General features: G+C 35.6%; 1 protein-coding gene and 1 non-coding gene across 4 annotated transcripts in view; one reads left to right on the forward strand and one right to left on the reverse strand.

The window, feature by feature from the left end:
- Positions 1-1,577: 1,577 nt before the first annotated feature.
- Trnas-aga lies at positions 1,578-1,650 on the forward strand. The gene has a single exon. It is a non-coding gene; the product is annotated as a tRNA-Ser (tRNA).
- Positions 1,651-7,307: 5,657 nt separating this feature from the next.
- The window catches only part of LOC117117828 (alpha-N-acetylgalactosaminide alpha-2,6-sialyltransferase 6-like), a 31,417-nt gene continuing 23,105 nt past the window's right edge, over positions 7,308-15,619 (reverse strand). For 2 of the 3 annotated variants that reach the window (XM_033262298.1, XM_033262299.1), the window contains exons 5-6: positions 10,283-10,390; positions 7,308-9,555 (exon numbers count right to left, since the gene is read on the reverse strand). In XM_033262298.1, coding sequence (XP_033118189.1) covers positions 9,300-9,555; positions 10,283-10,390 — 364 coding nt within the window. In that variant the 3' untranslated portion in view covers positions 7,308-9,299. The remainder of the gene's footprint in view (positions 9,556-10,282; positions 10,391-15,619) is intronic. The other variant, XR_004446953.1, reaches the window with a different exon arrangement.

A 15,619-nucleotide genomic window follows, 5' to 3' on the forward strand; every position in this document is an offset into this window, starting at 1 on the left:
GATAATCTAACTTTTGGAAAATTACAGTAACGATTAATTAGTGATCAACGCTATTCTAATCATCAGAAATCGATGTATACATTTTTGTTGCTTTCACTATTGTGTTTTAATAAATGAGTGCAAATTAGATTTTATATTAGATAACAATGAATTAAAATGAAGAAATAATGCATAGATTATAATGTTCAACCTTTGAAAACTTTGTGTATTAATTATGCTAATTATGCGTTACATTCTCGTCCGCTTGGCAAACGCGTTATGCAAATTTCGTAATACTCTCTCGTTCACCTGTCAAATATTCTAAAACGCGTGCTGCTTTCTCTGCGGAGAAATGACTGAATGCGTCGGAGAACGTCTTGTGTATAGCGATATCGGCTTAGGGGATGGGGGTGGGTTAGATTTGAATCGGTCGAGACCGATAATGACGGACGTAACTGTGGCTTAATCTGGCCATAGACTGTAGAGTAAGGCTAGTTTAAAGCATCGTGTAGTGTAATATGTTTCTGCGGAAATTGTGATATGCTAGGATCACAGTTTAGACATTAAAATAGAATAATGCACCATTCTGGAGTTGATTGTTTTATCTTGATGATATATTTCCGATGATGATCGTGAATGTGTAAATTAATGATCTTTGATAGTTTTGTGAGATTTTGAGGACCATCCAAAATCAAGAATGTTGATTTAGGCCTATGGTTGATGCACTGGATATTATTTGAGTAACGGAAACTAAGGATGTTAACTTGTAGTTGAGAGTCCGGAGAGTTGAGTGCGATTAAATTTCTTTGAGTTGGATGCACATTATCCAGAGTAAAGTGTAATAACGGAAACCGAATGTTAACTTGCCATTTGTAACGCGTTAGCTGGGAAGGGCAGTTAAAACAGATAACAGTGATTGGTGGTTGAGGCACACTAGCCGGAGTAAAGTGAGAACTACGGATACTTGTTTTGTTACATAGGCTATCAGTTGGAGTGATGCATTACTACATATTGCACAACGTTATTCATTTGATGAAATATATTATGTTAAATGTTATTAATATTGAATTAATGGCATACATATAGACTTATAGAGTACCACAGTCGTGTCATCACAACGCCAGATGGCGCGCTCTGTTGCCCTGTTGCCAACCAGACGTTGGTTACCGCGTTCTTACGCCTGAATGACGTCATAGGCTTTCTGGAATAGGCATTTTAAAATATAGTATTTTACCATCAAAATGTACTAAAAACATTATATTAGTTACCGAACACACATTTTATTCATCAATTAAAATTTGCTAAGAAAAACTAAGATACAACATCTTAATAATTAAGTTATAAATTGGGATAACATTTTTGTCAGTGGAGAAAATGGCGTCCGGTTGAACGCATCTTGCAATGATAGTTCGATTCCCACCCGAATCACTTGCGAATTTTTTTCGCTAGTATTTGGGGACGTACTGGGTATTCAGTATGATTACACGTCAGGTAGGGCAAAACATCTCTCCCATGATAACTTCCTGACGCAAACTCATATCCGAATAGCACTTGCAGTACCCGCTGCTACTAGGGGATCGAATTCATCACTAGTCACAAGCTCGGTGGTCTAGTGGTTAAGACGTCAGGCTAGATACCTGGAGGTCGTGGGTTCGATTCCCACCTGAATCACTTGCGAATTTTTTCGCTAGTATTTGGGGACGTACTGAGTATTCAGTACGGTACCATTACACGTCAGGTAGGGCAAAACATCTCTCCCATATTTTAACTTACTCAACGTTAGTGAGACTCGAACTATAGCTGCATTGGTAATAGCGAGTGTGATATGGATACTCATTGTGAGTTGTATGAGCCGACCCTGCGTCGGTTACACATTTTTAGTTCGTCTACCTTGAGTAAAATGTAATTTAGTGATTGAAAGCGAAAATTTTTACTGCTTTTCACGGCGGTAATGTTGCATTTAACCTAGCTGCAACTGGTTTAAACGTTTCAGAAAACGCACATGGCGAATAAAGAAAAGCATTTTTTCATAGAAACATGACAAATTATTCTGGAAAGTTTCATTTAGATCCATTGATAAATTTTTAGAGATATTAAGGTCAGGGAACTTGGCATTTTAAATGACCCTCAAATCCACACACCCGAATCTGGATTGTCACTAAAATTTAATATAATCTTCCTTGTAGCTTGGTTAAACATTTCCAGGAAGTCTCATTCAGATCAGGTGATCATTTTTGTAACAATTGTTTTAATGGGCGATGTTACAATTTATCAATTTATTATTTACTATATGCATGCAAACTTTGATTCCACAGCCACCTCAGCCCCCACCATAGTTTGGGAATATTTTAAGAATTAAAAAACCGAGATGTCTTGAAATTGCATTCTAATGCAGTACAAAGGTGCCAAATTTCAAATGTCATCCCCATACAAATGGTATATTTTATAAACTAATAACTTATTTTAAAAGAGCATTTCGGGAAAAGGGTACTTTTAAAACCACTTGAACCATCTGGCTACGGGCTGCCTCTAAAACCTGTTGGCGCCGCCTGAATTTTCAGATGTCCTTTAAAGCTCTAACGACAACCTTGCGTGAAGCTCGGTTTCCATAGAATCGCTCACCCTATCGGCGACAGTCGAACCTGGTTCCAGTGGCGTAACACTAGGACCGGGGACCCTGTGGTTTTCTGACACTGGGGGCCCTTTCCAGTCCCGGTTGCCAATATTATTGTGGGGTTTAGATGTGTCTTTAGATCATGTTTGTCATTTAATATATTATATATATTTTTCAACGACGAAAAAATATGATATCAGTGGCGGATCTATTAGAAATATGAAATAGAGGGGTCTAGCGAGAAACTTACACAGATGCAGGGTCTGTACCACCTCAGCCCCACCATGATTATGGCACTTCTAGATGGAAATGGCACTCCATTATTTGACAAATTTGACAAACCTAATCCGTCACTGGGTATAATATGATACCGTATGTCCTACAGTCGATGTCAGAGACATTATGCTTAGTTTATATATCCACACAGCTCTTTTGGGTCATGGTGCTAGATCGAGGACCTTATGGGTAGGGGCCCAGCCCCCTAGGATTTGGAGCCCTGCGAACCGCCACACGAAAGCACATAGGCGTTACGCCACTGGCTGGTTCAACTTTGCCGTTTGCGTTGCTGACGAATGGGGGTGACTTCCGGATTGTGTCAGGTCAGTAGCAATGCTACACGCATTGGAGACATACGCACAGGAAACCTGGCCTTGCACTAATTGCACATGGAGTCATGTTTAGTCTAGTGTGTAGTTGCGATCTCGTCAACACGACAATTGTTCAGTCGCAGAACATTGACGTACATGGTCTATTCACCAATAAATAATAATAGTTAATAAATAATCTCAATATCCAATTATATAAGTATTTACCTGTGTGGACTTTCTGCACATACAGAATTATTCTACCGAAGACGATTGAAGCAACTGAATCAAAACGTTGAGACAAAACGACAGTTCTTTTCAGAGCTACATACGTGCTGTACCCAATGCACTTAATATATTATTACTTTGCCACGCAAACCTTCAAAGAATACAGTTAATGATTTTGATGTAACAATACAAAAAAAAACAAAAAAAAAAAACCCAATAAAATTGAGCTTTAACATTTTTATTCCAGCATTATGATAAGAAAATAATTATTTATTGTGTCTGTAGCTATAACCTCATTTTAATTAATACATCTTCTGAATCTTATCAGAGAGAAATAAAAAAAAACGGAACACTTCAGTAATATACACTGTATATCCCATTAAAAGACTTTCTTTACACAAATTATTGCAGCTCACAACAATGATAAAAACAGTAACAAACATCGACAATGGACCTTTTACGAGTGCCAATCAAACTTACGACTGACAAATCAGAACAGGGCTACGAATACGCGCGCGTACTAGACACCACAAATTTAGCCGACTGAGATATGCTACTCTCTTTGTACACTCTGTTACAGTTTTCAAATGAATTATTCTAAAATTAAAATGGCTCCTTGTTCCCTAGGTGCATAAGAAATGAGAGAGGTTTCGAATTAAACGATTCATACATAGCACTAGTCATTCACAATGCGTAATATTTCTTAAGAAAATGATCAGATAATCATAAAATAATCATAAAATATTCGTAAAAATAGTCACATATTGGAATTGCCTTAAAAAAAATAAGACACTTAGTTAATAGACATAAGGAATACATTTTTTTTTTTTAAAGGAACAAGGTATTTTTTTTTTTTTCAGTCATAAAACTTAACAGGTCAAATACTAATACCACATTGGAGCATAATGATTTTAATGGCGTTTTCCATGATTTCCAATATAATTGTTATGGAAATCAAGAAAAGTGTAATTAAAATATTTGCATGCTGCCCTCTATCAATGCTTATTGATATGCTTAGGCTCTTGTCCTACACAAACATTAAGCTTTCAAATCTGTATGGACATTCAATTGAACTTTGGTCGAATACATGTAGTAAAAGCATCGTAAAACCAGAAGCAATTGACTACATATAGAAACCATCATGCAAGCCCATTGACAATAAAAAAAGTCAAGTTTTGAATATTTGGAGTTAAAAAAACTTAAAAGGGCATTTCTGGAGAAGTGGGTTCCATCGAACCCCACAAACCCCCCCTGGCTACGGGCTTATCATCATACCAATATTGGTATTCTGTAGGCATGGAAACAATGGTGATGCTTACTTGAACACAGAAATAAAATTACTCTCTATAACAATATGAATATTGTTTGTCAAATGCATCCCTTAACCTAAATAATATGAGGCATGTCATGGCGAAATGGTAAGTTGTCGCACAGTCCAGTATTGAGTAAATGAGCTATAAAATATGGGAGCTCAAAATATTGCTAAACAATCCAATTTGTTTTTCACTATAGGTCCACAGTTTAATGTCTTATTAATCATGTATTAGTATAATCAAAGTATTAGTTCTGGAAGTGGTTAACAAATTGTTTATTTAACCTTCTTTTTCATCATTCATTCTATAAACAATGTATGCACAAATAACTTTGAAAGGCAATTACTCAAAATCCTGTTTATCTTGACTCTAAGAGTACTGTACTTTCGCTTTCCAATAACTTAGTTTTGAAATGTCCAATTTGAATGAATGACTCCTCATTTTAAAGATCACATACTCAGGTATTTGAAAATACCAATAACTTGAATTTCAATTTTTGCTACAACTTAGCCATTTTGCCAAAACGTGCCTCATATGAAAGACTATGGTTAGTTTAGTTGCCAACTAGAGTACAGTAATAACAGCTAGACTTCTCAAGTTTGTAAAATACATTTCAGTAAACCATGTCTTCAAATATATGTAGTAAATACAAAATTTGTATAGCACTTTATAATTTGTCTTGAGAGCAAAATATGGGTTGCTTAAATTACAGTTAGAGCACAATAACAGCGAATTCCAAACAAACGAAAGACGTAGAAGACTTTTACTGGGCCACTTTTTGTTACTGTAGTTTTTACAGTAAATGATCAGTAACCTGACAAGTATGAGTTGTCTAGGGACAATGTAACCAAACATCCTGATGGAAAAGTAATTTGTTCTGGACGTTAGAACTATATATTTCAGTGAGTCTAGGCCTATGATAAATTTCCGTAGTATTTTGGTCTATTTCCGTACATCCGATTAATTAAGCAAAACTTTTCGTAACAGCTACAGACGTTCTGTAGAACTTGAGAATTCTGTAATAAAATGCTGTAGGAATTTGAAATACAGTAGTAGAAAATATTCTTTCAGAATAAAACCATTTTTTCAATTAGAAGACAATAAGGAGCTTTTGCTTGCCAGACGACGGTACAGTGTGGAACGCAATGACGTCATATACGGTAAAAATCATCCTGCGCATGCAAAAATGTTGAGTTCTCGCAGTTGCATGGATTCTAGGACGCAATTTAGTGATTGAAAGCGAAGATTTTTACTGCTTTTCACGGCGGTAATGTTGCATTTAACCTAGCTGCAACTGGTTTAAACGTTTCAGAAAACGCACATTGCGATTAAAGAAAAGCATTTTTTCATAGAAACATGAAGAGAATTGTGAAGAGAACGGAGAACGGTCACGCATGAGTGAATCCATTCCATCTTCGCGTCGTTGCGGAAAACAAAAGCTACCTATTAATAACACAGTGTGAAGCATAATAAATACCATTTCATTAAAAATCAGACTCATTCAAAAGTAATGGAGTTAATTTTACGGTATGAAAACAAACGTTAAAGTGTTTGGTATTTACAAAATATTAGGTCTAAAAAAAAACACCTGCATAGAATGTTGTCGGAAGGATAATAAGTGTATTGTGACATCATCAATACAGATGGGTGTGTATTGTGACATCACCAATACCGATGAGTGTGTATTGTGACATCACCAATACGGATGGGTGTGTATTTGTAACATCATACAGATGGATGGATGTGTATTGTGACATCACCAATACCGATGGGTGTGTATTTGTAACATCACCAATATAGATGGGTGTGTATTGTGACATCACCAGTACCTACGGGTGTGCATTGTGACATCACCAGTACCTACGGGTGTGCATTGTGACATCAAACAATAACGATGGGTTATAATGTGACATCACAATCTGTTAAGGTTAATTTTTTTCACAAAATCTATGAATTCTTGACCACAATACATCTGTAAACATACTTTTTTTTGCAGATTTACATTCCTAGATATTTGTATTGTTGACTTTTTTAATGGATTATGAATATTTAAATGCTTTAAAGGTCAAATCTTTTGCTGCTCTACCAATGAATCAAAATAAACCAAATACAGATGTACCTCTGGTATTAGCCCACCAAGACGATGAACACAATATAGGGCCGATTTTGAGACATGGGCGTATACCCAGGATATCTCATTTTTTTTTTTTACAAAAAAAAAAACTGATGATCCGTTTTAAAGCAGACAGCATGACCTTATTGGTAGGGCTGACTAATCAAAAGGCAATTTCAACTGCATGTCTAATTCAAAGCCAACCCTATGACTTCTTCTCTGAAAGTGTTTGCAAAAAACATTATAAGGTACCCTGGGCTTTTACCTGGGAAACCCCTGGTATGTAAAATTAGGAGGTAAAGTTGGGGATGGGCTTATACTGGAGGAACTACAGTCGACTTCTCTAGTACATACAGTACATCCATTTTAAGTGAAACACATCATGACCATACATAGGCATATCATAAATATACATGAATACATGACCATATATAGGCATATCATAAATATTCATGAATACAACATTTTTTTTTTTATAGTGAACAGAGTTTAATAGCTTCGTATTAAAAATTTGAAAAAGAAAATATTTTGCTTTCCACATAAAAGATGCATCAATACCATCACCTTTTATATATCAAATTTTTTTGTCATCTGGAAAAATCTAGCCATTTTGCAAAGCCTTCCAGAATCTAATACTGAGCTAAAGATTTAAAATATTTCAATTACTTATACTTTGTATATTAAAGACCTTGTCCACACCATGTGACATGCCTAAATATGGTCATGACAACACATCATGACCATACATAGGCATATCATAAATATACATGAATACATGACCATACATAGGCATATCATAAATATACATGAATACATGACCATATATAGGCATATCATAAATATTCATGAATACAACCATTTTTTTTTATAGTGAACAGAGTTTAATAGCTTCCTATTAAAAAATTTAAAAAGAAAATATTTTGCTTTCCAAATAAAAGATGCATCAATACCATCACCATTTATATATTCCTTTACAATAACTCTTAACCTTTTAGCAAAAACTAAATTGTCTTTGTAATTTCATAACTTATTTGGTCCTTTAAATGAAAAATTCAGTTAAAAAAATTTTTTTTTATAAAAAATGCTATATCTTCAATGATATACTGTAGTTTCCATAGCAAAATGTAACTTTAATTTTAGAAAAGAAAAAGAAAAAAAAAAAATTAAAAAGATAATTAATAAGTCTATTTGCTGCGATCTTCGCAGCCTTTACTGCATTGTAAACAGTTACTTTTCACCATATTTTCTTAATTGGTGCAATTATTTTTTGCAATATACTTTGAAGTTTTGAATTGTATTAAAAAAATTTTATTTACATTTAATCTTTAAAATTTGCCTACATGAATACACATAGATACCACTCAATATTGTGAACTTAAATTTTCGGGATTAGTGTTTTGTATCCACTGGAAAAGCGCGGTACAAAAATACTTGGACATTACATTAATAGAAATATGTATGCTAATATAACCTTTTAAAATCACAGAAAATATTTTCCAACTTTAGTTTAGAAAAAAAATTGTTATGGACATAATTAATCAGCAAACTTTATTAGAAACGTTTTAAGCATTTGTGTTATTATGCTTTTCTGTAGCTGCGGTATCCACTACTGTCATGGACGTGAATGCAAGTTTTAAGCCAAGCTTGGGCGGATTGCTATAAAACGGTCTTAACCGATAGTCTTAACTCGTCGGCTTAAAAGTCGGCTTTATCACTTAGACGGTCTTATTAAAGTCACTCTACTAAGACCATTGTTATAAAACGTTCTTCTCTTAGACCACTTTGAGTATTGAAATGCAAACACGCGTTCCTTGGTAAATTAAAATTGAGGGTGCTGTTGCGCTGGCTCAAAACATGCATATTAATCAAAATGAACATAAATAAACGTAGACTAGTTTTTACAGACACTAAGAAGCTTGCGGAATATTCGTTGTTCGATTCTTAGTCTTTGACGATCTAGACATAGGTCTAGTATCTATAACGCCGTGATGAAAATGATTTAAGACCTTTTTTAAGCCTCCTACAAGTAGGCTTTAAAATTTAAGACGGCTAACTGGTTAGACCGCGGTATAGCAATGGTCTAAAATCATAGACCAGTAGAGACATCACGATTAAAGCCGGACCGCTTATAGCAATCCGCCCCTTATGTTGCAATTGTAACTTGACTCAACCCCAATAGTAACGCTCGTGTCGACTTTCACAAAGTGATTGCGCAACTACAAGTCAGCTTGGTAGACCTAGCTGCCTGAAGTGCATAAATTCTGACTGTAGATTGTCTACACCTAGTTGCCATGTAACGTTACCATTAATGGAAATGTTAATGTGCGCGCCACAAGCACAATTAACAGACTAGAGTCAGGAGTAGATCCAATAGAGGCATGTACTCGATATTATTTATAATTTATATTTATATTATTATTATTAAGATTTAATATAGTTTTCATGATATTCGCTTCATGTCCCCAATGTTACCTTCCCTTTTTAGCATATTTTTGCATAAAGGGAGTTTCGATTTTCCGTTCAGTTTCCCGTGGGCTTAGATCCCAGACTGGGTTGTGGAATGTCATGTTGTAACGTCTCCCCCAACGTTCAAAGATAGCTTTCTCCGTCATAAACCTGTGGCCACCTCTTGAGCTGCCCTCTTGTGACTTGTAATAGCTACATTCAGCTGGATTTGGTGATACTTGGTAATAGTGGTATTTCACTTTGGAATTTGGATTCTTCCTGAAAACCAAAAGTAAACCAAAAGTGAATCACTTAAAATTATAAAATACATAAAATAAAATTGATTACATCACCACAGAGTAAGAAAGATGGTCCAGAAAGGGAATTTTATTTATTTATTTTAAAAAATTATTCAGCTTTAGGCACTAGGGCCAAGGATACGCCAAACAGTGAACATTCAGTGGCCATTCCATCACAAGACAAGAGGGGCTGTATGGTAACCCCTACTCATCTGTACTGGATTCTTTAAAGTGGACATGAGACAATTGTGTACACTGTTTAAGCATCTCTAGATAACAAGATTGGCACTCTCAGATGTAAATTTCAATACAATTTTCTTTTTCTGCCATTTTCTTTTTATTTAAAAAAAATTGGGGGGGGGGGAGGTGGGAAAAATGGGGTCTGACTGCATCCATGGTCCTAGGTATAATTTTATATCCTCATTTGTATTAAACTGTGCCTAACAATAGGAAGCTTTCGTGTGCATGACGAAGGTGGGAACTAGTAGGTTATATGACGTCATTAAGAAGTCATCTGCGCATGCGAAAACGTTCCCATTGTCATCTGGATTCTAGTACGCAGTTTGACCCGAATCTACGTTGTGCAGATGCCATAGGACGGTCACAGATAAGCAAATCCGATCTAGCGCTATGTCGTCCGGCAAAATTGAAAGATTCCTAATGCTCTCAGTGACTGAACACAATTATTGCATGGTAATTATACTCACAGGCAGAAGTCCTCAGGGATCATCCCATAGATATGTATTTCATCGCACATATCCAGTGCTACCATCATTGTGAACCAACCTGTTGACAACCATGTGTTTGTCTTAGCCCTGTAAAAGAACAGAATATAAATACATTGTCAGGGCCAAAAATGTTTAGTGAAGGGAGCACATATTTCATATGCTTATATGTACTGTACATACTCGTGCATAAGATGAGGCTTAAAATAGCTAAAATGAGGGGGTGGGGGGTGGGGGTCATCTTGTGTGCAACATACAAATTTTAGATTTTTAAAATCATGATTGTCTTTTGTGCGGATCGTCCGTAACACAAATTCACTACTGTAACGAAGCTACTAAAATGTTAGTAGGCCTACGAATGAAAGCAATTTTAAATACGGGAAAATAAGATTTTGAGCATAAAAAAAATTGTATTATTTGGAAGATTGGCCCTGCATTTTGCTCTGTTTTGAGCCAGCTAGATGCAGTATCAAGACCGTAAAAAGCAGCAAATAGATAAAAAAAAAACAGGAGTGGGGGGGGTGTCTTATACGCCCGACAAGTCCATATATTTTTTAATTTGGGGGTGTCGTCTTACAAGTGGATTACGTTACGTGTGAATATATATGGTAGGTTGGTGGTGAAGGTGCTTGCCTTCTAATCCCATGGTCATAAGTTCAATTCCTATCAGTGACAATCAATGTAGAAATTAGATGTGGGGGGGATGGGGGTGTAACTGATTTGATAATGTCATAATCTGTAAAAAATATAAGGCCTAGTAATAGTGTTTACTATATGTCTGGTAATATTTGATCTGAAATACAAAAGCTTTGACATCCAAGCCTTGAAAGACTGATACTTCTGAAGGTGGGCCTAATGCCAATTATTAGACAAGAAGGCTTACCACACAAATCCACTGACAATCAATATTTGATTGTACTTAAGTAAATACTTAATACTTCCTTTCATACAAAAGAATATTTTAACCAGATGTCTATTAAAAGTCCTTACTGTATATGAGAAAATCAACTAGTATCCATTTTATAGGGCTTTGAGAAAGCCTTGATGTACAGTAATGTAACAGACTTGACGGTGCATAACAAGTCTCAATATCTCAACAAAGAGGAAAAAAATCATAACCAAAGTGTATAAACACACTTCAAGGCCAGCAAGACAACCTCACCACTTGTAGTCTTCCATGAAGACCAAGGTGACATGAATTACCCCTCAAACCAATACAAGAACGCAGGAGGTCCCCCAATGACCCCCCGGAAGATGACCAGTTATACAAAAACACACCAGGACAACTGAAGGCGCAAACTATACCTACTACATAAAAAACACATGTGATGTCTCAGCAAGCCTGTTACAAACATCAACAGTACACTTGAATGCTGGTTGATCACCGGAGAAGATCAAATGATTTATTTTGCATCAAATAAGAAAAAAAAAAAAACATTGAACACTGTAATTGAAAATAATTTTTAGCAAAGTTTAAAATATAACCCTAGATCTGAATAAGATCCAGGTTTCTATTTTTATTTTTGCTTTAACTTCTTCCATTTAGGATCAAACTTCGTTGTTGAAGGCTACACCTCCACTAGCTCTGCCCGCCAAACACAGAGATCTCCATGTTTGGTAACGCAATGCTTGACCGCTGAACACAGAGATCTCCGTATTTCAGGATTTTTCACAGAATCCGATAGATGGGGTAATTACCGACATGTACTAACAATTTGAACACTATATTCAGCCTGGACCAAAGTATTTCACTATTTGTTTGTTTACATTAGCGTAGAGCGGCATTGATTTACTTTCACGAAATCGCGATTATATCAGCTTCAGGGGCGGATCAAGAAATTTCCAAAAGGGGGGGGGGGCGGAAGGGGGGCCAAAAGTTGGGCCAATTGAGACAACACTGTCGTAGGGGGTCCGGGGGCATGCCCCCGCGAAATTTTTGTGTTCTAGGCGCCCGAACATAAGCCTAACATTTGAGGCATTCTGAGCTATCATTTTTTTTTTCTTTTTCTCTCTCTTTTTTCTTTTTTTACTTCCAAAAAGGGGATGCCGGGGCCGGGCCACCCTCCCCCACCCCTAAATCCGCCCCTGAGCTTTGTTGTGCGAAATTGCGCAAATCTCAAAAAGTGAGTCATTTTCATTTTAATGTTAAGGGTCACAAATTGTGACTAGAATAAAGTGTTTGGTACCATTGTAATTTAGCTAAAATGTTTGTGGTTCTTGTAGTATTCACTACATGTCAATCTGATCACATACGCACTCTCAACGAGCTTCAGAAAAGTGTTAAAATTTGCTAAAAAGTCTGGCGGTGGCTGATACTATTTTTTCAAATCCCTGGTGGTCAGAATGTTAATAATCTTATTTTATTGAGATACACTTTAAACTGACACTAATAATAAAATAATTAATAAAACATTAATTAATAATAATAATATAATTTATGTTATGTTATAGCAGAATACACTTTACACAAAATTATTACAGTTTTATGGACAACCCTTTCATCCTAGTCTCAAAGGGATCCCATCCGCATCCATCGCTATCACGATCATCAACAACTTCCTAGGTGGCAAAATAAAGGAACGGGACACACAATTACCCTGCTGCAGCCTCCAGGTGTCCAGTGACTAAATGCCGAGACAGGGGTCCCCCAGACAGCAGGCTGTCAAATAGGGTAAAGTACTTACTGGTGGGTATTTAGCTGTAATTTGCTAATTAAGAGTCTTAAATTTTGTTCCAATCATCATGTTTCACACTCAGAGTTGGTATTGTACTTTATAGCTTCATTGTTGCTGGGACTTACTGTAATATATTTTTTTTTGGTTAAATGTTGTCCTCCAAATAACTTCACATATGAATTGGATTGGCACTGGCTAGTACCTTTTATAATGACGGCCACATATTAACAGGACGTTTACTTTTAAACTACAAAAACGTACGTCGGCGAGAGCCTCTTATCAATTGTGCATTAAAATCTATAAGTCATTTCTGCTGGTATTGTGCCAAATTAATTTACTGTATCATAATTGATCGGTCTTTGAGAGGTGAATTACACCAGACAGCTGATTATTACTAACATTTATCTCCCTGGTTACAATGCAATAAACTATTAATGCCGCTTATTTAGCTGTTGCAAGCAGTCAATTGTGACATCTAAACAAAGCATGGAGCATTGAAAAGTGTTGAGCATTGAACACCATGGTACAAGGCATATTCTTCTGAAAACTGTCGACATGGGAGCAAAAAATTTGGAAACGATTCTTTTATGTGAAGTTTTCAACATCAAATGGCCCAATAAATTGTCAAATGATAGAGCCAGATAGAAGAATTTATGTATGTCAGGACTACAGTATCTCTAATTAAAGACCAATTTCCTGTGACACAGTATGTCTCCCTCTAATTAAGACCACCTCCACTTAAAGACCACTTTTCTGTGGTACCATATAATTAACAAATGTCTTTATCTTTATTATTCTAATTAGAGACAAATACCCCACAAGTGGTCTTTAATATAGGGGGAGACATGTGTTTACATAGAGACACCATGTTTTCAGATGAAAGCACCAGACAACACAGTAAAAATATATTGAACATAAAAAAAAATTTAACATTGAATATTTAAAATGTCTACATAAACTGTGCAATAAACCCATACCGTTCAAGGTCTTTCGAGACAACCCCATAACACTCAATTTTTCATGCCTAAGATGAACCCACGTGGGCCGAGCCCCCTCTGTTTACAGTTTGAAGTTTTCTTGTCAGTGCAATATATCGATTTTTACCTAATTTTCTAATTTTTAAATTTATCAATTTTAAATATTTTCCACAATTTTATTATTCATTTTTATAAATTCTTATATATTTGTCTTCTCTCCGTGGTTGTCTTGTTTTCTCTTTCCTTTCTTTTTCTGTCTTTCTTCTTTTGTAATCTGTTTAGGCTCTGTCTCCTCCCTTGTCATTTATTTTAAGAATGTGATTGTAGGGAGATTTTTTATTATGTTCTCCTTTATCCATTTTTGTAATGTGTTCTAATTGTTTTGAATGAAAGTGATTTTAAATAATAGTACAATACAGTACACGTGGGAGCAGTTGCAGCAGTGCTTGCGTTTCAGTTTCTCAACCACAAAAGTGGGGGTTCGAATCCTTGCTGTGCATTTTGTTTTTGCATTTAAATTGGCGGGGTGCAGAAATGAACCGGCCAGCCTACCACATAAGAAATACAGGAAAGAAAACAGGATATCTTTATAACATGCTTCCTCTTTTGGAATTTCGATATCACACCTTTTCCCTAGTCGTTCTATATATTTCATTATATATTATATATTTCATCCACAAAAAAATACTCTATTATTTCTGTAATTCTACAGTACTTCGGAGGTCAATGCCCATTAGTGATTCTCTTCTACGATACGCCTACTACTGAAGGGTCCACTGATTAATCGCAGATAAGAAAGTATAATACATACTCCAAGTATTGAAATACACGCCATCATGTTGGGATTCAATATTTCGACATTAATTATGTCATCATACTCCTACTTTTATTTAAAATTATGTGTTACGGTTGATGGTAGCAAATATGCCTATATCATTAAATATATTTCATTTAATTAATGTTATTTAATTTGTTTATCAGAAAATTAGGTTAATTTATGTTTTATAAAGTATGCGTATTATATATATATATAGGCTTAGCTCCCAACTAGCGTATAAGAGACAGATTAAATACATTAGAAACACTGTTTTGGCTCGACGTTGTAATAATTATGTACGAAAGTGTATTCTTCAGGCCTATCAGTTCATCGATCTATGGAAGAAAGAATCTAACTACTCAATAATGTTGGAATATAGAATACGTGCCAAGTTGGAGGTAGCTAGAGGCTTGAGATTTAACAGGAAATAACTCAATTGACGTGAGTCGAGGGCCCGTCCAAGGGCCCCGAAAAATGTTTGGCTCTCTGGGTACTCTGAATATCTCTAGTGCTGAAATTAAACCTTAAAAATGAGTAGCTATAACAGGAACGATAGTATAATCTCACTACAATAATTATAATTACAACAACAATAATAATAATAATAATAATAATAATTTAATATTGGTTGCCTTTTTGCCCTTTAAACTGTTTCATTTTGCTGTTATTGTGATGTGGGTCTATTTGTTGAAAAATGTTTAAATGTTGATTGTTTATATTTTTCTGCTTGAACCCTTTACTTTTATAAAATTCAACCCATTTTGAGTGATGAATAAAGAATGATTTGATTTTATTTGAATCGGAGACCTAGAGATCCCCACGTTTTAGCGCGCACAGAGGCTACCACCAG

The sequence above is a fragment of the Anneissia japonica genome, unplaced genomic scaffold (assembly GCF_011630105.1).
Source record: "Anneissia japonica isolate Jap-2015-1 unplaced genomic scaffold, ASM1163010v1 scaffold3320_len250348_cov120, whole genome shotgun sequence".
NCBI lineage: Eukaryota > Metazoa > Echinodermata > Crinoidea > Comatulida > Comatulidae > Anneissia > Anneissia japonica.